Source organism: Stegodyphus dumicola, chromosome 8 (genome assembly GCF_044657685.1).
Source record: "Stegodyphus dumicola isolate Sdum_Otavi_A_Nest chromosome 8, ASM4465768v1".
NCBI lineage: Eukaryota > Metazoa > Arthropoda > Arachnida > Araneae > Eresidae > Stegodyphus > Stegodyphus dumicola.
The window spans coordinates 73,421,026-73,445,225 of NC_140775.1; the positions used below are offsets into that span (position 1 = coordinate 73,421,026).

Sequence of the window (24,200 nt, forward strand, 5' to 3'; positions counted from 1 at the left end):
AGTATGTTATGGATGACAGCAGCCTTACAATAAGCACTAAATTTTTACTTAAAATACATTTTTGTTAGTTTCATTTGTACATTGTTTCTTATAATTCATAAACAAAATCCTACAGCAAAATCAGCAAAAGTCTACAAATGACAAAATTAAAAGACAAAAATTTCAGCCCTAAATATTTACAAAATCAGAGATATGTTATTCTAAATTCTCAAACTTTGGGATATATATGATACTTTGATGTGGCTGCAACTGATTTTAAGTTTTGATTATAAACTTTAATGGAATAGATCAAAATTCATATCACAAGTACTAATTTCTTTCACACTGTTGTTAAAAATAATGCATATAAAGAAATCTTGGTACTTTTCCGTTTCGCTGGCGCAAATCTCACCAAGCAGACTTTATTGACGACAACACATAGTATACACATAAAAATGTTAACAAATGTTAGTTCTAAGAAATTTTTATTTTGAAGGCATAAACATTTTAATATTGTTTAAAATTTTGTAAAAAGACAATAAATAAAGCCGATAAATTTGTAAAAAGATATTAATTTAAGAATTTACTAGATGCTTTCATGGTACAACATCCTGATTCGCCGTTTGATATCATGTAATCCTAAGTGATATCATCTCTCGTAAACTACGCCACATAAATCTAATTCTCTCAGTAATTATTTACATTAATTTCAAGTCAAATCTTAATTTGGAATATAAATTTAAATGCAAGAATTATTTCAACTGATACGAATAGCTTACTCAGAAATTATGTAAAGTGTTTTACTTCGCTAGTGCATTCTCCTTAGAACTCGTGAATTTAAACCTCAACTTTGCATTTTCTATATTTTCACCTTCTGGTGTGTGTGTTATTATGGCAAAGCCTCAAGGGCTATCTCTCTAAGGGGAAGGATGCCTTCGTGGAGGACTGTCTAAGGGAAACTGGCTCGTATACACATTACACATCACCTTCAGATGAGCAATGTGATTGCATCCTAATTGACTAATTATCGCGAATGGCCTTAGGGCATAAAATTGAACTATCTGGGTAAAATTTCTATACCGAAATCTTTAATTTGAATTTTCCAATATGATTTTACAAAACGCTTTTGTAATAGTTATAGTATATACAAAATCTTCAACAAAATAAAGCTACTTAATAAAATTCAAGTTATGCTAACTTACATTTTTCAATAAACCAGGCATGATTAAACTGAGGTACCTAAAAAGAAAAAAACTATAAGACAAAATTTACAAAAAAATAATATCAGCATGCAATAAAACAACTTTATCAGTGGAGCTACTGAAAAGAACAAATGAACAAAATGTATATCAATCTGACTTGCAAAATTGGGCAAAGTTTCATCTTAAGATTTACTCTGGTTTATAGAAAAGCACTTAGCATTTTGAACGAATCTGACAAAAATATATTTTTTCAAAAAGCAAAAAATGAAGATTCAAACAAAAAAAAAAAAAAAAAAAAAAGGCTACGGGTATTAATCTCAAAGATGCTATTTTTGGTTTTAATTCTACAGAAATTTAAATATTTCTTTGTCAGTATGGCTTAACATACTAGCCAAATTATAGTACCTTTTAAAATTTCGGAACTACTCTTATACAAACTGTCTGAAAATCATGTATTTAACACACAATTTACACCAAAAATCCAAAATAAAAACAAAAAATTTAGATAGCATAAATGTAAAGTTTCTAATCAAATATATTTGACAAGAATCCATGTACACAGCAATCTGTTTTAACTTGAAAAAAATTAGAGAACTGCACAATCTATGCAGCGAAGGAATCTAGGAATTATGCACACCTAGGGTTTGGTAAAGCTTGATGATTTGAAGCTTGGTTAAGCTCGAACTCGATTGTTTTTTCGAGCATTTGAAGTTGACATACTTACATTATCAAAAGACATAGTCAAAATAATATATTTTAGAAATTTAAAAGAAAATTTTTCTTTACTTATACATTTATTTATGCATTTATATTAATGAAAAAATACTTTAAAAACACAAGTGCATGTAGTGGTTTATCCGATAGCTTCGACCTAATTTTGGTGCAAAAATTGTTGGCAACGGAAAATGCCCTCTCAGAATCAACAGACGTTGGTTTTATACTGTAAATAGCTTCAAGTAACAGCTTTAAATTTACAGTCAATTCATCATTACTTTTTGACAAAGTAAATTCTTGACTTAATTTTTTAAAGCAGTCACCTTCCGGTAGTTTGCTGGTTGGAGCTTCTAATAGTACTCTAAGTTGTTCTTCAAGAGCAGCACCAACTTTGATAGTTGTTTCTGCTTCACTGTTTGATTTTTCATTTGATGAATTTGGTGATGATTCTGGTGACGGAAATAAACGCTTCATCAAAGCAGCAGCTAGTTCTATTAAGCTTTTGATGGCGTTTCATTTAAATTGTTTAGTAAATTCATCAAATCTACGATATTTTTGTTGATCCTGCTATTGATGTAAAAAATCGATATTTTTAGAAAGAGAACTACTTATTTCAGATTCTTGTTCAGTTAACTTCTCTTGCATAAAGTTGATAGAAATATATGCTGTTTGTAAAGTGGCTTGTTTTTCACCCACAGCGTTAAGTGCCACTTCAATTGGTTTTAATGCCAAGACTATCTATTTTATTAATTCCAGATTTAAATTTGTTAAAAGACGCTCAGATCCAAGTTTAATGAGTACATCCTTTGTAACGTCACACAATTTTACAAATGTTTCAAGCATTTTCAGCGTTGAATTCCATCTGGTTTTACAATCCAGAGAGAGTTGTTGCTCTATCTGTAATTTTTCTCTACATTTAAAATTAAACAAATCTGAACACACAACAGAATTTTTGAAAAAAATTACAACTTGTCTCACAATATTTATGATTTCCTTGAATGATTCATTCTGTAATTCAGTTTCATTAATGCTCAAACCATTATCAACATCATCAAAATCCTCAGTCTTTCCTAAACTTTCATCTATACTTTCTTCTGTCCCTAATTTTTCTTTATAAAATGTTTTTGTAACAGTCGAATGCAAGGGCATGCGCAAGACATGTTTGATAAAAAGGTGATTCTTTTCCGAACTTGATCATAACACTTGCTCCATCCCCAGCAATGGATACAATATCATGCTTAAATGATAAAACAAAAAGATTCGAGGTGCTCTTCTATGAGTTCTTACTTTTTTTTTTTTTTTTTTTTTTCATCACAACTTCCAAAAATTCTTACCAGTCCAAGATTGATGCATTTTTGGCAGGCGGTATGCAGATTTATATTCAGGAATCTCCGGTTACCGATGCTGGTCCATTCATCCATGGTAATGGAGAATTTCTTTGATTCGGCAATACCTTTTTTAATATCCTTTTTGAGTTTTTGTTTCACAGTATCCATATGGTTATGAACAAGAGCCATTACAGATTTTTCGTTAGCTGGAAGCTTTATACCTCTTAAGGCCAATGATTGTCAAATAAACTCTGACTGAGAGATTTGATGAATTGATAAACCATTTACTGCAGCCATTTTTGGAACAATCTCTTCAATTGATGTTTTGATTACGAAATTATCCAAAGTTCTTGTTTTTTTAACTGTCAATTTTGCCTCTGCTTTGTCAACGTCAATGTTATGAACGCTGCTTAGATGACGATGCATTGTTGATGTATTTCCATTTAAAATGGAAATTTTTTTATTGCATTCATTGCAGCATGCATAATTTTGATCTGTCTTGCCGAAATGACTCCAAATGGTTGATCTTTGCTTTTTTGGCATGATTATAATCAAAAAAGAACATACTATTCTAGAATATGCATCTATTCACGGCTGTGACTCCAATAATATTAACTATTTTTACCAAAATATTGATAAAATTTTGACTAAATTTGTATTGAGATATTAATAGTCGCATTCTTATTGGTTAAAAGGAAGTACAGCTTTCTGTCACATCCGATGCATTAGCTTTCTATCAGGTCTGAAGTATTCCGAAACTTAATCCCATTCTATTTGTTTATGGATTTGTTAAAAAATGATCTGCTTTTATCTTTGTTTGTATTTCTGCTTGTGTCTCTGCGTATTATTCTGTAATAAATGCTTGTTTTGCGAAACACGGCATTTTCCATGTTCAACAATTTCTAATTTTGTTTTTTTACTGATACTAAGAAAATCATTATTTAACATTACATACACGTTACTACTAAAAATTAAAAGTATTTTTTCTATCGGTAAAGATTAAAAATCCTTGCATTTCTATGTACTGTAGGCGGCAACAAATTCATCTCTTTACTAAAACAAGTTTCAACACTGTTCAGGTAAAAGTAAAAAGCATTATTTTACTGTATATATTTATAATCCTTTTATTGTTTAACCTTACTTATCCGTAATGCAATTATAAAAGTTTTAGTTTTTATGTACTTAAAAAGGAGCAGTTTTATGACACCAATAAAATGTCTTCTAGGATTCTTAAGAAATATGTTGACAAATAAATTAAAAATAAAATGCAGAACGAAAATCATTTTGTATTTACAGAGCTTGAAAGCCCGCCGGGCTTTGATTCAAGTATTGAGTACTCAAAAATGACCAAAAATTACTGAGTATCAAGCTTGAGCCTAAAATTACTGAGTATCAAGCTTGAGCCTAAACTCGTTCCAAACTCTACACACACCTCGCTAATATAAACTAACATAACAACAAAAATAACTAATAAAAAAAAAAATCTGAAAGGTTTCACATTTTAAATTACATCCAAATGGGCGTTTCTTTTAACGTTTTAAACGTTAACAAAACATTTTTTAACATTAACAAAGGGGCAATGTCACAAAATAATTTTAAATTGAGCATATCTTTAGAATTTCCGATACACAGTTCCGCGTGCTGGAGATAAAAAGGATTTTTTTCCTTCCCCCATAGGGTGTTGCCATTGCTCGCTTTGAAATCCTTCAGTTTGTTTTATTACAACATGAGAAATATACATACATTTATACAGCTTTTTCATTATTTAATGTCTTCAAATATAATGCAGGGCTCTAACATTTGGTGACAGCAGTTTGAAAAGTGCAACAGACATTTAAGCTACGTTCACACTGGTCCGTTGGGGCATCAAGCATCAAAGCGTAAAAAAACGCTTTCCGCGTATGTGACTTCACACCAGTGCGACAACTTTCGCTTTAAAAGTTGTCATATACCCGCACTACATGGTCATATACTCGCACTCATATCTGAAACTTAGGGGAAAATGTGAAATTTTTATGTGGTATTTTGACTTTTTACGATTACATTTTAAAATTGAAATGGATTAAATTTCTGTTTGATTAAAACTTATTTTACTTCTTTGGGTAAGAGAAGCAGAATACAGTGGTTTATATTAATATGTGAGAGATGACTACAGTAAGGAGACGCAAATAATTTAATTGAAGAAATGCACTTGAACGAAACGAAATTTCTTTTAATTACTTTTGCATGACACCTCATTAATTCAATGAATTTCTAGTGCTCATAGAACTATTTATTCAAAAGCAGAACACTAATTTTTGTCAGAATATCTCAGAAAAGAATCATTTGAACTATAGGAATAGGATATCCCAGAAAAGGATCGTTGTATATACCAAACGCGGTACATATCTAATTAATTTTATTTATGAATTTTGTTGAATGATAATTAAAAAATCCTAATTGCAAGATTCTATTTTGAAGAGTAAATTTTTCATGTGGTAGAATACCATAAATGTTTTCGCGTGATGTATGAACTTCCCTTAAATGCTTCATTAAATAAACTTCCCTTAACTGGTTTAAATAATGCAAAAAAAAAAAAAAGTATATTTTGTTTAAATATATGTAGGATTTACAGCAATACACTTAAAAAAAGCAGTTATTTTTAAGGTAATAAACAACATCAATTTTTAAAAACATATTTTAGTTTCTGGCTTATGTACATTTTTTACCTTAAATGTAACAGTAATTACTTCAATTAGTCATTCATATATTAATGAATAGCCACTATCTAAAGGTTTATTTTATAAGGTCATTATTATCTAAAACTCGTTGAAGTAACTGCATTTTATATAATGCTTCTTCTGCGTTAAAAATTGAATTCCAATTAGCAAATTTGCTTATGCTCATGCAAAAGTTTTTAAAATTAATGAAAAATTATCATCAAGAATAAACCTGTCGAAAAGTGGTGATGCATGTTAAGAAACACAAACGTGAAGCCATTAAAATGCATAAAAGTATTCCATGAAATCAGATACACACTAGAGAGTTTCTTTTCTGTATAAATAACAGTTTTCTTAACTTTTTTAAACAAATGGTTTACTTGTCACTCGTTTAAAATTCATAACTCACTATGTTTTTTAATTAGATGAAAAAAAAAACTTTATACTAACACGAATATCGCTTTTGCTGGTCTTGTGTCAGCCGAAATAGAATCAGATCATAGTAGTCAGATCTTGAATTATACCAAAGGCTCGCTGTCGAAAAAAGGATAATGCACAAAATGCCGAGCGAAAATTAGTTTTGTATGAATGATGAATGAAATGAAAAATAAGTGCAAGTTTCTTGTGCTCTTACCCACTACCACTGATTTACATACTCTTTCTTTAGCATCTTTCACCCCTGACGGTGCACTTTCTTCACTTGTCACATGTCTTTCTTGGCAAACATCGCCAAAAAAGTCCAGTCTCGTCCATATTGAAAACCTATTCTGGGCTAAGATTTTCTTCTGCCACTAATACAGAAAATTCATCAATAAACTCCTCTGCAGCATCTTTATCTGATGAAAGTTTCCCCCCATATGGTTTCAGATAACGTATACCATGTTTCTGTTTAAACCTGTTCAGCCAACCGCCGCTGAAATTGCACGGCTCCTCTATTTTTAAATCAGCACAAATCTGCTTCGCCTTTTCTCTCAAAAACTGTCCTGAAATTGGTAACCCATCACTCTGCCACTGCCGGAACCACTCATACAAGACAGCATTGAGGTTTGCCGATTTCGCCTCATGCAAAGATTTCCAGTTTCGGAATCACTGTTGCTGTAAAATTTCAACAGTTTTTCTTTATTTTTCCGTATATCATACACAGTCCATGTCACTATTCTATACGATTCTGTTATAAAGCGAGGAGTAGCACCTGCCTCCATCTTTTGCAGAATTTCCACTTTTTGCATTACCATCAATGCAACTTGTTTACGTTTTTCAACATTGCAAGCAGTAAAATCAAGAGTGCATTTCTTACCTGTCATTATATTAAAAAGTGTTGAAATTTAAAATATTCTTAATTTATCCACAAAATATCCGGATAAAAAAAACGGCAGCATTAAACAATCTCGTGAAATAACAAAGTTCAGAAAATACAACAATGTGAATCGTAACTTGAAAGAAGAGTGAATCATCTGCTTTTTTACCTCGATCCAGATTGCAGAAAAAAAAAACACTTTTATCGTGATGTCAATAATTTGCTATTTCTGTTATGACTCATTATTATTCAGTAATTATGATATCATTATTCGGTAAGTATTTTTTCTTCGATATTTCGTACTCCATGTTGTGGCTTCCGGAACCTATAAACTAAGGTGACCAGATTTTCCGGACGTCAAAGCGGGATGCAGGGATGCAAATTTGGGTGGTGGGGACGGAGGGGGGCTCTGAAGGTGAAAATACGGAATGCAAAATATTTAGTGAAGTCATATTGTCTTTTAAAGAACTATCCATCATTTGCGAATTAGCGTGTGTGTTAAACAGACTCGTGAAACAGACTCGAGATTTTGAAAGAAAACATACAATTTATCCATATCTCAGACTGAATTTCACTGGCGGCGTTTGTTTCTGGAAGACACATGGCACGTTTTTATCTTTGAAATGACAAAAAATTTCAGCACATCGACAGTCGAGACTAGTTTTCTGACAATTCCAATCTGCAGTCTTTTGTGGTGAAGTATATCACCTAATGTAGCTTAATTCGTCAAATAACTTGTTATCATCGATGTCAACCTTGGGAATCTTCCGTCCAAAAAGTTGCACACAGAGGGATTCTCAAAAAAGTTGCGGATTAGGGTAGGGCACTTCCCTTCCTACAAGAAATAGGATTCCAGTTCAGGAAGCTATTTTAAAACTCTCTCTACTGCAGGCATCAGTGATGAACATCTAGTTTACCCATATCCTAAAATGCGCTGATATTCTACACAGGCAAAGTCGCAAAATTCTTTGAATTACTCAACATGAACAGTGTAGATATAGAAATAATAATAAATTTTCAAGTAATCTCCTGCTGCTTGGATTGCATTGTGGACGATATGAGCAACACAACCAATACCTACCAGTTTCCTCCCGAGGGCATCTTGTAATATTGCAAAAACGTTGTTTCTACCTCTTCTTTTTCATCCTCCGAAATTCGTGGTAGCATTGTCTGTGCAGAAGCCAACAACCTTTTTTGTCAGACCATGCCGTTATAATACATTTACAAGAAAATTGCAAATCGTCTGTGCTGTTTCTCCAGAAAGAGATTGCAGGTCCAGGATTTTAACTTTCACACCTGACAGTGGCACAAAATATCTTACTATCACAAGAAATAGCTTGACATCCTTATGGTTCGACTCATCTGTAGACACTGTCACAAAATTCACAACATTTAATTCTGCCTTGACTTGGTTCATCAAGTATGAAAAAAGTACATTCATGACAATGGCTTCACATTTTGTTCGTGCGCAAGTGTTTGGATTTAAACACTTTTGCATTAATTTGGAAGTACAGTCCATCAACCTAAAGCTGTGATTATGATAAATCGTGTGGTAGGCAAAGGTACCTTCTGTAGCAGCCAACCGAGCTTCCTTTTCATCTAACTCAGATCTTGAAATATAGTTCGTAATTGTACCTGACGATGCCAACAATTTTAGGGCCTTTTTTTGACGATCCGTATTTAAATGCTTCATTCTATCTCCACGCCCGCTGTGAGCGACAGAGAAATGTGATTCACATTTGTCGCACCTCACATCACTATCGGTATTGCTTTTAACCTTCTTTATGAATGGAAACTCGCCTTGCAATTGATCGTTGAATTTCGACTTTCGTTTTGATATGACTGATGCTCAATGGAGACTCGGGTAATGTCAGTCACAAGAAAAAAATAACCAATAAGAAATAATTACGTCGCTGGAAAGCGGAGGGAAAATTCACCAAGAGATTTGGCGACGGAAATTGGCAGTGAGAATTTACCTCTCCGCGATGTGTACAGGAAATTGAGGAACGTGGTATTAAGAAGAAATGTTCTTTGACAAAATGCTTCTTTGAATTTTCATGATAATTTAAACTCGGATTTTCACACTTTTTTTCCTCACAATAACTAATCCAATAATTAATTTACTTGTGCGAAAAAATGTTTTCTTTTGCTTTAAAGTTTAAAGAAATTTAAAACGATATTCATTTTATGGACTCTTGATAAACGTGACCTTCGAACTTCGACGCTGGCTTGGAGCTTTGGCGACAGATATTTCGTGCATGCTGTTTCTTTGCCTTAATACTAGAATTACAGCGGTCTTCATATACCTAGAATTACGGCGGGTGTCATTATAACCCCTTGATAAGATATCTGCATATTTCTCTATATAATATAAAATATTTGTGAAAAAGAAATTAAAATAACACAAATTATGACAACTACAGTTTATTTTAAAGAATATAGAGACTTTGCAGGTATGTAGTCAAATAATGAACAAGCATTTAAATATTTCCATTGGAAAATATAATTCCCCCCCCCCCCATTTTTGACAGCTTACATTTCAGAAATGAAATACTAAAAATAAAATGCATAAATATTTACACAAATTTTTCCAAAAAAAAGTGGTTTTTAATCCAAATGTATTTTAAAACAAACTTGTTGCTATAAAGAGTACATAGAAATAGAAATATATAGAAATATTTTATTTACAAATAATATATTAATTAGCGCAGCAATTAGCACACACACTTATCTTTCTGATTTTTTGTGTACCATATCCGCATACATAATTATTAATGTTGCGAATATTAGAAGTTTTGTTACCTTTGCATTTCCTTACTTGACATTTCCCCGGCCCTTTTTTTTAAAAAAAAATTCTATTGAATCTTGTCCATCCACAAAGTCACTTGAAGAGAGAACAAATTTGTTTTTACTAGATGTATATTCTTCTCTTAGTTCTTCTGCCAAATGCAATAGAAAAAACATTCTGCTGATATTTTCTTTTGTAACTGCCTTATACAGAATCCACTCATTTATGCCTGCCAAGTCCAAAATATTGTAGAATACATGTACTGGCCAACGGCGTGATAGTGCTTTCACGGAGTACTTTCTTGCCATTTGATCCAAAACATCTACCCCGAATTTTGTAGAATTGTAAAACTGTATTACATCAGGAACCTTCTTTTCATTAGATTCAATGAAGTGTCCTTAACAAAATTACATTTTTGTTCCTTTTACCTTGATATGATAAGTGTTATATAGTTGTGTTTCATCACAACTGAAGAAAAAAGTTCGTTTCTTACATTTTTGAAACTAGAGGGAATTTCACTTTTTGCACGATTTACTGCTCCAACATGACTCAATCCTTTTGATTTTAGGGATTTTGCAAGTTTTACTGATGTAAAGAAACTGTCTGTAGTTATATTTCGGCCAGTATTTTTGTAAGAATCAACTAAACGATTTACTACATTCTTTCCTAAACTTTGATCACTTGGTCTCATTTTATCTTTTCCTAAATATGGAAATCCGTTTAACAAGTATTTTGTCCTAACATCTACTGCTAGCCAAATTTTTATTCCGAATTTATCGGGCTTGTTAGGCATATACTGCAAAAAACGGCATCTTGTTTTTATAGGAAATAACTGTTCATCAATCAATGTTTCATTTGGTTTGTAGCAAAGCTTACAGTTTTCTATAAAAGTATTCCATACCTCGGATATTAGCGCAAATTTATCACTGCAAACGTGAAGACTTTGTTAGCTTATTATCAAAATGAAGAAATATCATGATTTCGAGAAACCTATCTCTACTCATAGTTTCATGAAAAAACTTTGGTCCCCAATTCTTGGACCACAAACTAAGAATTGGTAAGTCCTTGGCAGCTAATGCCTCACTTACATACAACTACACTATGAATGCTTCCAGTTCTGCTAATAAAATAGTGAGAGTCATTATGAAGTTTATGCTTGGCTTCAGCATCAGTACACTCCTTTATGACGCGTAAAATTTGTTAATTTATTATTAACTTCCACGTACTAAGAGCTTTACCAGAACAAATGTGACGTTTAGCATAGGATGTCAGTCCTGCATTTTCTTGCAAGATATTTTGCAAGGGTCGCCGACCAGAAGTATTTGAAGTATTTTCTACTTTCCATTACAGTTCCATCACTAGCAATTTCTTTACAAGTGTTAGTCTGAATTACGTTGTATTTCATATTCCCTTTTGAGCTTTTACTAGTTCCTGCTTTGGCATTCTTAGGTACGGTAGAATTTGAACTTGTAGAAACAAATCCATTTGTACTTTCACTTGAACTAGAGGATGATATTGCCTGATTACTCTCTATAATAAATTCAGAATCACAAGATGCTTCATCTTTATCTTTATCTGTAGAATTATTTTCGATTTCAGAACCGGAATCGGCATCAGATAGTTCTCGCATCAGTTACACGATTTCGTCATGCGCTAGTCCTTTTCTACGCGACATTAGTATGTCACTATAATAAATTCATATAAATAGAATAAAATTTTCCACTAAAACTTGTTATGAATAATAAACAAAATATCTACGAAAAATCTACAAACATTCAGCTCTAATAATCTCTTTTCTCTGTTTTCTTTCCACAAAGAAAAGTATTGCATATATTTCAAATCATGTGACTGGCAGATGTGAAACTACACAGACCCACCACATTCTTTTACTTTGTTTGTATTTTGTTTAGAAGGTGCAAATAAAAACAGTTTACAGAAGTAACAGTGTTCAGATAATACAATGGAATGTATTCATTCACATTTCTTTTCTTTCAAAGGGGTCAAAATGACACCTGCCTTATTTCTAGGTATAACCATTTGTTTGGGCTAAAATAAAAATACGATTTTCTTGAAATCCTTACCTTTTCATAAATCACGATGATTTAGGAAAAGTCGAGAAATGATTAAGATATTTGCGAAAAAAAGAAGAGCTGGTCAGAGACAAAAGTTCGCTACGTGTCAAAATGACCCTTTTCGTAATTCTTGTGTTAACCGCCAATAGGGTCGCCACCCGCGTTTCTGAGCGATGACATCATAGCTTTATCGGAAGCAAGCATCAGCAAGGCGTCACCAATGCGTCGTGGCGTCCAATTCGAGTTAATTGATGCTAAAAGTCTCTTCTGCAGAAAAGCGGGACAATCGAGGGACATTGGGACATGAAGTCTGAAATCGGGACGTCTGGTCACCTTATATAAACTCGATGTTTATATTTTGAGAGGCAACGCGGATTTTCGGTATTTGACTGTACTACTAATAAACTTGAGAATTTTTCTCTAAATAATTTATAAAGCTATTTATTCTATTAGCGTATGCATTTTTTTTATTTGATCTGAAATTTTTATTAAGATTAGTCCATTTGACTTTTTTTCCCATCCATAAGAATTTTTGAAAGTGCAATCATTTAGAAACCATGGTATAAACTGGATGTTTTAAAAAAGATGCCTGAAACTGACGCGTCAAGCGTCAAACAGTTGAAGTTGAGTCAACTCCCGCGGTCTCCAGCCAATGCCACCTCTGAACTCGCTTCTGATTGTTTAACACTTTACGCACGAACGTGTGACCACAGCTTTATAGTAATTCAACACAAAATCGTAAAACGAAAACAATAGTCCTTCAGGGACAAAGCCCCTTTGGACTAATAAATTTCAAACTATACCATGTATACAGCATTCTGTTTTAACTTGAAAAAACATCAGCGAACTGCACAATCTAGGCATTGCACACAAATCAACAAACTACACTAGAATAAATTACAAACAATTCAAAAAACAGCAATAACGACAAAAATTCATAGCAAAGAACAATCAACATAGCATTCTACAAAATAAGAACAACAATAAAATAAAATGCACTTCCTATGAACGCTTCTTGAAACAGCAGAAATATCAATTTCAAACATCAGGAAAATTCATCAATTTCCACCACTTTATCCTTCCCCATCTTCTGAGATACAGAGCATACATTCATGAAATAAAATTTCGCCTGCCACACAACATCTGTGAACAAAAGTGCCATGATTTTCCTATATCACACGTCTTTTGGCAATTCAAAATTTCGAAAGTAATGATCACAGAACACACAATCGCACTAAAAACCAGCGCAGAACACATAATCGCCACATTTTGCGACCTGAGAGCAAATATAAGAGTCAGACAAAATTTCATATGAGCGTCCATTAGTCATGCTATGCGTTGCATAAACTTGACGTACAAGTTCAATTGTCGGGTGCCACATGAACTGACTCAAGCAGACAAGGACAGCCATGTTTGACCTGCACTAATTTGCTCAAATATCATCACAAGGACAAAATTCTAGACCGGATCGTTGCTTGTGATGAAAAGTGAATTTACAAAAGGCAAAAAGGTCTGTACCCGGTGAGCCCATAAAGGTAATAGCAGGTACATAAAGGTAAGGTTCCTTCAAGATAATGCAGGAGCATGTATCTGCATTCATCGGCAAGACTCTATATGGACTCAAATGGAATCATTTGCCACTACCGCCATATAGTCCCAATATCACTCCTTCAAACTTACACCTTTTTTTCACATCTGCAGCTACATCTTGCTTGTGCTATCTGCTCAGGACGTCCAAAATGAGATTCATCTGTTTTTGGACGGGGCCATGAAGATTCTGGGCAAAAGGCTTTGAAAAACTACCAAAATGTTGGCAGAAAATCATAGATTTGGGTGGTGATTACTACCCGCACTTAAGGTACTGCTTTTCACGTTTTTCCTCCCTAAATTTATTAAAAATGGTTTTTGGAGGAAAATTTTCATTAGAACTAGATATTAAAAATTTCTGTTAATGAAACTGCATGCAATATAATAAAAAATCATAAATAAGAGTTTCTCCCCCTCTTTTTAAAGTTTTAATTATACGATTTGTAATATTGGAACTACGCTTATATGCACCCTCAGGTCGCCAAATTTCTCACCAAACATTTTTGGTGAGAAACTCCATGCTGCCATATTACTATCTAAATTTTTTGTCTACATTTCAAACTTTAAGCCTAAAATATCTCTAAAAATGTGGCTTTCGCACATGCAAAACCCACATTTTGAACACACAATTTAAGCTAAAAATCCGAAACAAAAACAAAAGGGTAGAGTAGACTTTAAGGTACGCCTTGTATTATGGAAAAATTGTTGTTTGATTTATCGCCAAGTTGTTGTTTCATTTATGGTAGCCTGAGTAGTTGAATGTTATGGAAACTATATTGTGATGTAATTGGGTGCATGATTCTGGGAAACTTTGAATCATGGGATGTTTTGTAAGCATTTTTGTGGTGTCTGTTGGTTTGATTCTTTAGACGGTAGAATGGCTGAATGTAGTAAGATTAATTTGAAGTTTCTGTATGATTTGTAGCGAAAGGGGAAAAGAGCTTTAATTGACTGGTGTGTAAATGAAGGTTTACGTAGTAGCCATTATAAGTGTCCTGTATGTAGGAAGCATATGCGTTTAGTCGAACGTAAAAACCGTTTAGATGAATTTGAATGGGTTTGTAGGAAGAAAGGTTCAGATGGTCACTATGCGAAGCGTTCGATCAGAAAGAGTACCTGGTTTGAAAAAAGTCATTTGAGTATGATTGATATTTTGATTTTTACGTGGCTCTGGGTGTACGAAGCGAACTCGAAAATCATGGTAAGTGAATATTTGCTTTTGGTAGTGCTTAAATGTATAACATGTTTTTCCTTTTTTTATGTTATTTTATTGTTTGGTTTAAAATGTATTTTATTGAGATTATGCATTTTTTGTTTGCCTATATTGTAGAAATTGGTGCTCCTTTGACTTTTCAAGTGAAAATAGGTCGACGTGTACATAGATAAAGCCAAAGGAGTGCACAATGCCATTTTTGTGCAATTCGGGGATTTTTTTTTTAAGTGAAAATAAGTCGATGTGTATATGGATACCGAGTTTGTGCAATTGTTTGACTCGTTATTTTGGCTTTGTGTAGTGGCTATTTTTGCGCCAAAATCGCCGCTTTGCAAGCCAAAATAACGAGTCAAAGAATTGCACAAAATCAGTATCCATGTACCGCCAAAAATCACCAAGGGGTACCCTAAACTATACTTTTACCAAACAAAAAAATTTAGATAGCAAAAACGTAAAGTTTCTAACTAAAAATATTTGACGAATCCATGTGTACAGCAATATATTTTAACTTAAAAAAACATCTACGAATTTCACAATCTAGGCAACGAATGAATCTACAAACTACGCACACCTCGCTTTAATAAATTAACATAACAAATTTCAATGAATACCATGTACACAGCATACTGTTTAAACTTTAAAAAAATCTACGAATTGCACAATCTGGCACAAATCAACCAAATAAAGTAAACTAAATTACAAAAAATAAGGGAAGACTCAGATAACCGGCACTTGGTGCAATTTTTTCCGCCATCTTGAATCGGTGAAAATCGCCAAATCCTCGGAAGGATTTTTTTGACGCCAAGAAGGAAATGGCGTCAAAAGGCACTTTCCAAAATTTCCCTCTTGAGCCCGATATAGGAGAGAAACCCATGCTAGGCGAAAATCACCCGAGGCTAAATACAGTAACTCATTTGCGTTAAAAAAGGTAAACAATGCACATAGAACTAATTTAGTTACTGATGTGGTTAAGTTAATCTACATACTTTTTTCACCTGAGTATTTTAATAGATTATGATATATATAACAATAATAACAAAAATTCATAGTAAAAAAAACAATGAACAACATAAATGAACATAACATTCTACAAAATAAGGTACAGTTTTAATATTGGTCCTTTTGGAGATTTTTTGATTTGGTGACAAAAATTTGTCACTAAGGCAGACCCGACAATGACGACTGGAAAAAATTATGGATGGTCAACAAAACCGTTCAACAAAAAATATATCTTGACTAAATAACATTCTTAAAACATAAGCTCTTTATTGTATACTCCAAAAATTATCAAAGTAAAAATACTGTTTCCAGACTCAACGAAATTATAAAAAATAAACTCTTGATTATATTTCACAAATTATCACATTTACGAAGGACTGCCACTGAAACTAAATAACAATCTTAAAAAATAAACTCTTGATTATAATATTGCACAAATTATCACATTTATCATGGAAAGCCAATAGAAATTAGATCTATACTAAATAACAATCTTACAATATAAAATCTTGATTATAATATTGCACAAATTAAATCTATACTAAATAACAATCTTAAAAAATAAACTCTTGATTATATACTGAATACTCATATTGCACAAATTATCAATTTAATAACTAATTAACAAATTATAACATTTAATCATTAATAGAATGGAAAGCAAATGTAAACATAAAATTTATCAAATCATCCTCCACTAAAGGATATACCTAACATTCTCCCAATTTACTTCCCTGATAATTTCCAGAAATGCAATAAACGCATTTATATTCTCCTTGCACGAATGCCTAAACATGTACACGGCTAAATAAAAGGAGAAGTCATCTTGCTGATTATAAGATGGCAAAGAAATTTTCACATGCTTCCATGTGCTTTCCATTTTGTTCGTGTGACACTGTCGCAGGATCCTTAAAATGGATCGAGTGATTCACTTTTAAATGATTAAAACCTTCCCTTGAAATAACGTCATATGCCTTCCAGCAGTCACTGTAAATTAGTGTACCCAGTTCTATCCATTCTTTAATGGCATTGGTACGCCCTAATTTCACCAAATGTGGCGATATGTGTTCTGCGCTGGTTTTTGGCACGATTGCATGTTGTATGGCAACCCTGTTGACGTTGAAAAGTCTTTCGCTGGAGTTCGTTGGTTCCCGTCATGCTTTGTGTCTGAGAAGCTAGGTAGAAAAGATTTAATGGTGAAAGTTGTTGAATTGACGTTCGGCATAAGGAAATATCATCGTGGTCATCCTGTTGAGGGGCAATGGGTATTTGGAGGTGTGGAAAGAAGGTATGGGAGATTATTTTTAGTGGTTGTGCATGATAGAAGTAGGGATTTGTGATTATTTGTTATTTTATTTATTTGTGAACCATAGTATGAATTTTCTGGATAGTGTGTCTGGCTGTCATATAAATACGATACTAGTGATTACGTGGCGGCATGTTAAAGGCGGTATGAAATTGGTATATCTGCTCTTTGAAAAAGCATTAATGGTAAGTGCATTTTATTTTATTCTTGTTCTTATTTTGTAGAATATAATGTTCATTGTTTTTTTTAGTATGAATTTCTGTCGTTATTGTTGTTTTTTTGAATTGTTTGAAATTTATTTTAGTTATTTTGTTGATTAGTGCGTACTATCTGAATTGTGCAATTCGTAGATGTTTTTTAAAGTTGAAACAGAACGCTGTGTACATGGTATTCTTTGAAATTTATTGTTGTTATGTTAATTTATTAAAGCGAGGTGCGTGTAGTTCGTAAATTCGTTTGTTGCCTAAATTGTGCAATTCGTAGATGTTTTTTTAAATTAAAACATATCGCTGTGTACATGGACTCTTGTAAAATAATTTTAGTTAGAAACTTCACGGTTTTGCTATCTAAATTTTTTGTTTTTGTTTCGGATTTTTAGTTTAAATTGTGTGTTCAAAACGTGGTTTTTGCATTCACGAAAACCGTGTTTTTGGAGACATTTTAGGCTTAAAGTTCGAAATGTAGACAAAAAATTTAGATAGCAATATGGCAGCGTGGAGTTTCTCGCCAAAAATATTTGGCGAGAAATTTGGTGCCTTGAGGGCGCATATCAGAGTAGTTCCATGGCATTCAATAATGTATCCAGTGTTTGATCGGGTACTGCAACCAGAAAAAACTCACCTGATCCTCTCTCCACCCCACCAAAAACCCACTGATCCTCCACACAGCGTCCTTTATGATACTTCCTCTTGCCAAATTTAAATTCGTCAATCTTGCCTACACCACCTATTTTCTCAGACGTCAGCTCAACATGATTGAGAATCACTTCATTAACGAACTGATGCCAATCAGTAAGAGTAGCTGACGAGAAGCCAAAATCGTCAGCAATATCTCACGTTCGCATTCCCCTCACTATTCCAACTGTTAAAGTAAATATCTCCTCCAGCTTCAGCTTACTGCACAAAAACCAAGAGCCATACCTATAGGACTTTTGAGCCCTACAAACCTTTCCCTCATTAACTTTCCCGCAAATTCCTGCAACCATCCGAAACAGTCTTTTTAGGAACAAGCTTCATAAGCCCTCCACACTTTAAGCAAATTAAATCGCTTTTCACTAAATCAGCTTCCCTTAAGAAGTCAAGAAATAAATCCCTGTTGTTATACAAAGCAGTAACAGAATTCCTATTTGGAAATCCCTGTTTTCCCAATGTTGGCCTGTAATTGGAATAAGTCCAACTAATCGTACTCCTAGCAAATCCTGATACTTAATAAATACACTTAGAATGGAAGATATACTGAAAAAATAGAAAAAACTTACCTGAAATAGAAACCATAAAAAATAATAAACCCCTCAATCGAATGATCCCGCGCTCACTGCACAAAAAAAAAAAAAAAAAAAAAAAGTTATACTAAACTGAAATTGTGGACTCCAGTTTTAGGACTACCGTAAACAACAGGGTTATCATAATTTGTCATTAATTTCATGAAAAAAGTCGCCAAATAGTATCGTGCCAAAAAAGACGAATACTAAAGCTGTGCCCAAAATAAAAACAGCAAAATAAAATGCACTTACCATAATACAATCCTGAATAAAATTTCGCCAGTCACGCAACGTCTTTGAACAAAAGTGCCACGATTTTGCTATATCATGTCTTTCCGAGATTCAAAATTTCGAAAGTAATGATAAAAGCTTCCTACTACTTACTACACCAAAACCACAATACAAATCTTAAACTCTGCTGAACCATTTAACTGCAAATCCACACAAGAACTATCAGAAACACCCTTCTTCGTCCGAGTTCTCATAGCAGCTCCGCATTTTGCACTCCGTTTTAAAAGTCACACAGAAATTCCAAAAATACACTTCAATCCTCATAAACACATACGTGAACAAAAGACTCGTTAGCAACTCCAACATCGTACCTTTTAATACTAAATTTACTTTCCACACAATTTAAAATACGCGACTAAAATCTTCCCAACACGTCTATCATTGCAACATGGGCTATTTCAAAACATGAACCAACAGGCAATTAAACCACTCCGGGAAAAGATTTTTCAACGTCAACAGGGTTGTCATACAACACCCAATCGTGCCAAAAACCAGTGCAAAACACATATCGCCACATTTGATGAAATTAGGGTGCATATAAGAGTAGAGCCGGAATATCAAACATTTGTAAGATGACATAATTTACAATTAAATACTTTCTTGGCACATATGTGCATTATTTATTTAATACAGCTAAATACTATTTACTTTGCACTGAATGCAACCATTTCAACAGTTAGCTATTATTCACAACCTATATTCCTCAATATTCATATAAGAAACCGTTTAATCTTTGGATTATGGTAACTTGGCGATTGTTTGGCAACCAACACTGCTACAGCAACCTGCTAGTTCTTGTTTGGACTCCATTTTGCTTTCACGAAGTAAAGGCATTTTTTCCCCCCCAACAATCTGCTAGCCGAATTACGCTTATGCTAGAACTTTTATGGAACAAAAGTGCTTAATCATGACGAAGATTAGGGGCGAAATTGGGAGAAAGTGCAGAATCGCAAACTGCTTGCCGCGTTTTTAAGAATTGCACATACACGGTAACTATGTACACATCGACCTATTTTCACTTAAAAAAAATCCCAGAATTGCACAAAAATGGCATTGCGCACACTCTTATCCATGTACACTGCTAAAGTCCTAGGTAGTAACCTTTATCGCCTTACCAAAATGTCGCCAAACTACCTGTTACCATGTTCCAAAGATTAGCCAAGAAACCATATTGCATGGCAATGATAAAGAACGTATTGGTTGATAATGCACTCAAGAAAGTAATTTCTTGGTTTAATACATTGGAGTAACTACAGCTGATAAACTGCTGCTACTAAGAATGAAAATTATATTGGCTGATCTTTAGAATATGGTAACTGGTAGTTTGGCGACATTTTGGAGGCGATAGTTACTACCTGGGACTTTGGTAATAATGTGAGCAGTACTCAGTTCCGATTACGCATTATTTTGTGTGAGGGAAATGAGAGATCATGGGATATGTCATGTGATATTAACGAACGAATTACGGTTCTTTAATCAGAAAAGGGGGGAATTTGGAAAAATATCTGTGGCTGTATATTATTTTGTATTAAGCTTCATTGTGTGTTGTGTGAAGTAGGGTTGAATAATTTTGGGATTGTATGGCGCTGTCTAAAGTGAATTCTAGATTTTTAATGCGTTTGTGTGATAATTCAAAAGAATTGGTTGAATGGTGCATGAGTGTAGGTTTAATTGCGGATAAGTATGAATGTCCAAAATGTGGGAATGAAATGAGATTGTGTGAAAGGAAGGATATTGCTGATAAGTTTGAATGGCGGTGCAAGAAATCTGGTGAAAATGGACATTTTGTGAAACGGAGTGTAAGGAAGGGTACGTGGTTTGCTGAAAGTCGTTTGAGTATGGGTGAGATTTTGTTGATTTCTTATTATTGGGTGAATAGATTGCCAGTTGACTATTGGATTTCGGATTTAGAAATTAGCAGTAGGACTGCAGCTGATTGGAATTCTTTTTGTAGGGAAGTGTGCGTGGAATTTCGCGAAAATGATATGGGTATGCTTGGTGGTATGAATGTAATTGTGGAAATTGATGAGAGTAAGTTTGGGAAGCGGAAGTATCAGAGAGGTAGGAGAGTGGAAGGAAAATGTTTTTGGTGGGATTGAAAGGGGTAGTAATAAATATTTTTTTAAGGTTGTGCAAGATAGAAGTAAAGATTGTTTATTAAGTTCTATAAAAAAATATATTCTACCGGGTACTATAATTATTTCAGATTGCTGGAAATCGTATGAATGTTTGGAAGATGAAGGTTTTAAACATCTTGCTGTGAACCACAAATATTATTTTGGAGTGCTATAAAAAGCGCCATTCCGAGGCATTGTGATAAAGAGAATTTTGCTTTTTATTTAGCGGAGGAAGTGTGGAGGAAAAGTTCGCAGAAAAAATCGTTCAATAATTTTATTGAATCCATAATAAAAGTGTATCCACCATGTAAGCAAGATTCTGAAGAAGATTAGGTAAGTTAGTATTTTTAATTATTTGAGGATATTATTTTTATGCATAGTTCTAAATGTAAGGTGGAAGTAAAGTAATTTGGTATTATTGGGAAAATTGTTATTAGCAATGATTTAGTTTAAAGTAATTATGATTGTAAGCTAATTTTTATTAATTTAATGTATGTGCTTATTTATATTTTAAGTAGTGTTTTTGAATTTAATTATATTTTAATTAAATGATAGTTATTTTGTGAATTTTATGTTTGTAGGAATTTGGTATACATTTTAGTTGAAGTAAACGTGCATGGAAATAATTTAAATATTTGACACTAAGTATTTGTAATGTTTGCGGTATGAATTCGTTGGTGACGTTTATAATATAATAGATGATTTAGAGGTAAAAGTTTTTGGATATTTTATTTATTTTATACATGGAAATGTTCATACTTGGAAAGGGCATATACTTTTTCGCGATCAGGCAATTTCATATATGTTCTTTTTACCGGGTTTAAAGATTGAGAAAATTGTCATGTATTTTCATGAAATTTTTTTAATTTATGAGAAAAAAGCAGTGTACATGGATATAGTGAAGAGCAATGCCATTTTTGTGTAATTCTGGGATGTTTTTTTAAGTAAAAATAAGTCGACGTGTACATGGTTTATGTGTATGTGTTATTTTGAAAAATGCATAAGGAGTATGGTATTGTGCACTTTTTCCCAATTTTGCAGTGAATATTTGTCATTATTAAGCAGTTTTGTTAGATAAAATTTCTAGCATAAGTGTTATTCGGCTAGTAGATTGTTGGGATAAGTGCTCAGTAGATAAAAAGAAAAGAAACATGTCTTTACTTAGTGAAGACAAAATGGCGGCGGGAAAAAAAAAAAATAGAGGGTTGCTGTAGGAGAGTTGGTCGCCAAAAAATCGCCAAGTTACCATAATCTAAAGATCAACCATTATTTTTCATGTATTTGATACCAGTTATATGAAAATATTTTTCTATACATGTCAGTTAAAGATACTTTATTCTACGGGCAGAACGGATGTTTTTGTCAGTGCAACTTTTCAGCATTCATAATTTTATAACTTTTTTTAACCAAAATGCAACAATATACAGTACAGTAAACATTAAATATAAAATAACTCTACCACTTTCTCTACAAAGAGATAAGCATTTGGCTCCTTATTATGTTCAGACATTCATTCACCTCCAAGGTTTAAAATGTACTTTAAAACTACATGGTTTTAATGGAGTTAAAAATAATAGTTAGGTATATTAAACTATCACAGCTAAATGCACGATTTGCAGAAAACAATTAGCAGCTAAAACATTTCGCTAAATGTAGTGATTGCAATAAAAAATTTGATGACGCGATTTTGCTTAGAAAATTATATTTGTAGGTATAACATATCTCATAGTTTATTTTTAGTACAGTGTACATCAATGGCATCATCTAGCAAACTGATAATAATTTTTCGCTTCTAGAAGTCATGAAATACTTACCTAGAAAATTTCCACAAAGTAGGCTTAGGTGAAAGTTTTCACACACTAGTCTTCAATCAGAAATTAATACTCATTCATATGTAAAATTAGATACAAAATAATGACGAAAAACAGCTATTTTCCAAAAGAAACATACAAAAAGCGTTTTACGAATGAAAAACAAAAGTTGAAATATATTTAAATGACAGTAAAAAACGCTCTCTTCTAAAGAAACGTTACCGGCGTAATGCCACTGAATAAAAACGTAAACTGACAATGCATCATTGTTACCATAGCAACTAAATTCCACAAGCTGTTTATTATCGTAGGGATTATTATTAAAATTCAGCGTTTACATTTTTTTTTAATTTTAAATATTTTTTTCAGTTCTCAAAGACTAGTTTAATGATGAGTTATTGATGTATTCATAATACTCATTTTATCCATTTCCCACTGCAACGTACCGCCCGATCTTGAGGAACGAGCTACAATTCTGCAAATCGGAACCCGGAAGTATGTTGTACGTCATCACCGGAAGTGTACCTACGTCATCGTTACATATCGTATTGTGTGTGTGTGTAATTATGGCAAATCCTCGAGGGCTATCTCGGCACGGCAAAGCACACTAGGGCTATCTGCCTAAGAGGAGGGATGCCTTCGTGGAGGACTTTCTAAGGGAAACTGGCTCGTATACACGTTACACATGGGGAAAACCACGAAAACGCCCATGCAGCCAGCCCGTTCGCGGGATTCGAACCTCGGACCGAACTACCAGTGTTCAGCGACTTTACCGCTCGGCCGCTGGTGGGCTAAATAATATCGTAAACAAGCACAGTAGTTATCGGTAAGAATTTGATGTAGGAAAACTATACATCTTCAGTGTTTTTTGGGCAGAACATTTTTAAATTCACAGATATTGTTCTTAGTTTGTAAACATTCCCTATTACATATAATTCACAATGTTTGACAGAAAATTTACATATGATATTACTCTGTGACTTATATTGAATTAAATTATTGTAATTTGAGTACTGTTGTTATTGTATTGCTACGCATCTACTTGCACTCTAAGTGAAATAAATAACAGTAAGAAAAAGTAATTAAACGGCATCGAAAAATATTTTACATTTCATATTTCGATTATTAGCAAAATAATTATTTCTCATTAACTGATGTAATGAATGAAAAGGAATAGAAAATCGAGGTAATTCTTAACAATATTTATATACCACATGTACGAACTGCTGGGACAATAATATTTGACTTTTATTTCTATGGGTTAAAACTCTACAAGAAATTAAGAAATATTATTTAATTTTTCATAGAAAACGTACT

The 24,200-nt window shown here is 33.1% G+C and overlaps 1 protein-coding gene across 1 annotated transcript in view; it reads right to left on the reverse strand.

Annotated features, from left to right (window-relative positions):
* Positions 1 to 24,200, reverse strand: part of LOC118201630 (condensin-2 complex subunit H2-like) — an 87,608-nt gene that overhangs the window by 32,571 nt on the left and 30,837 nt on the right. Inside the window, exon 2 of the mRNA XM_085822001.1 lies at positions 1,182 to 1,218. Coding sequence (XP_085678127.1) covers positions 1,182 to 1,202 — 21 coding nt within the window. The 5' untranslated portion in view covers positions 1,203 to 1,218. The remainder of the gene's footprint in view (positions 1 to 1,181; positions 1,219 to 24,200) is intronic.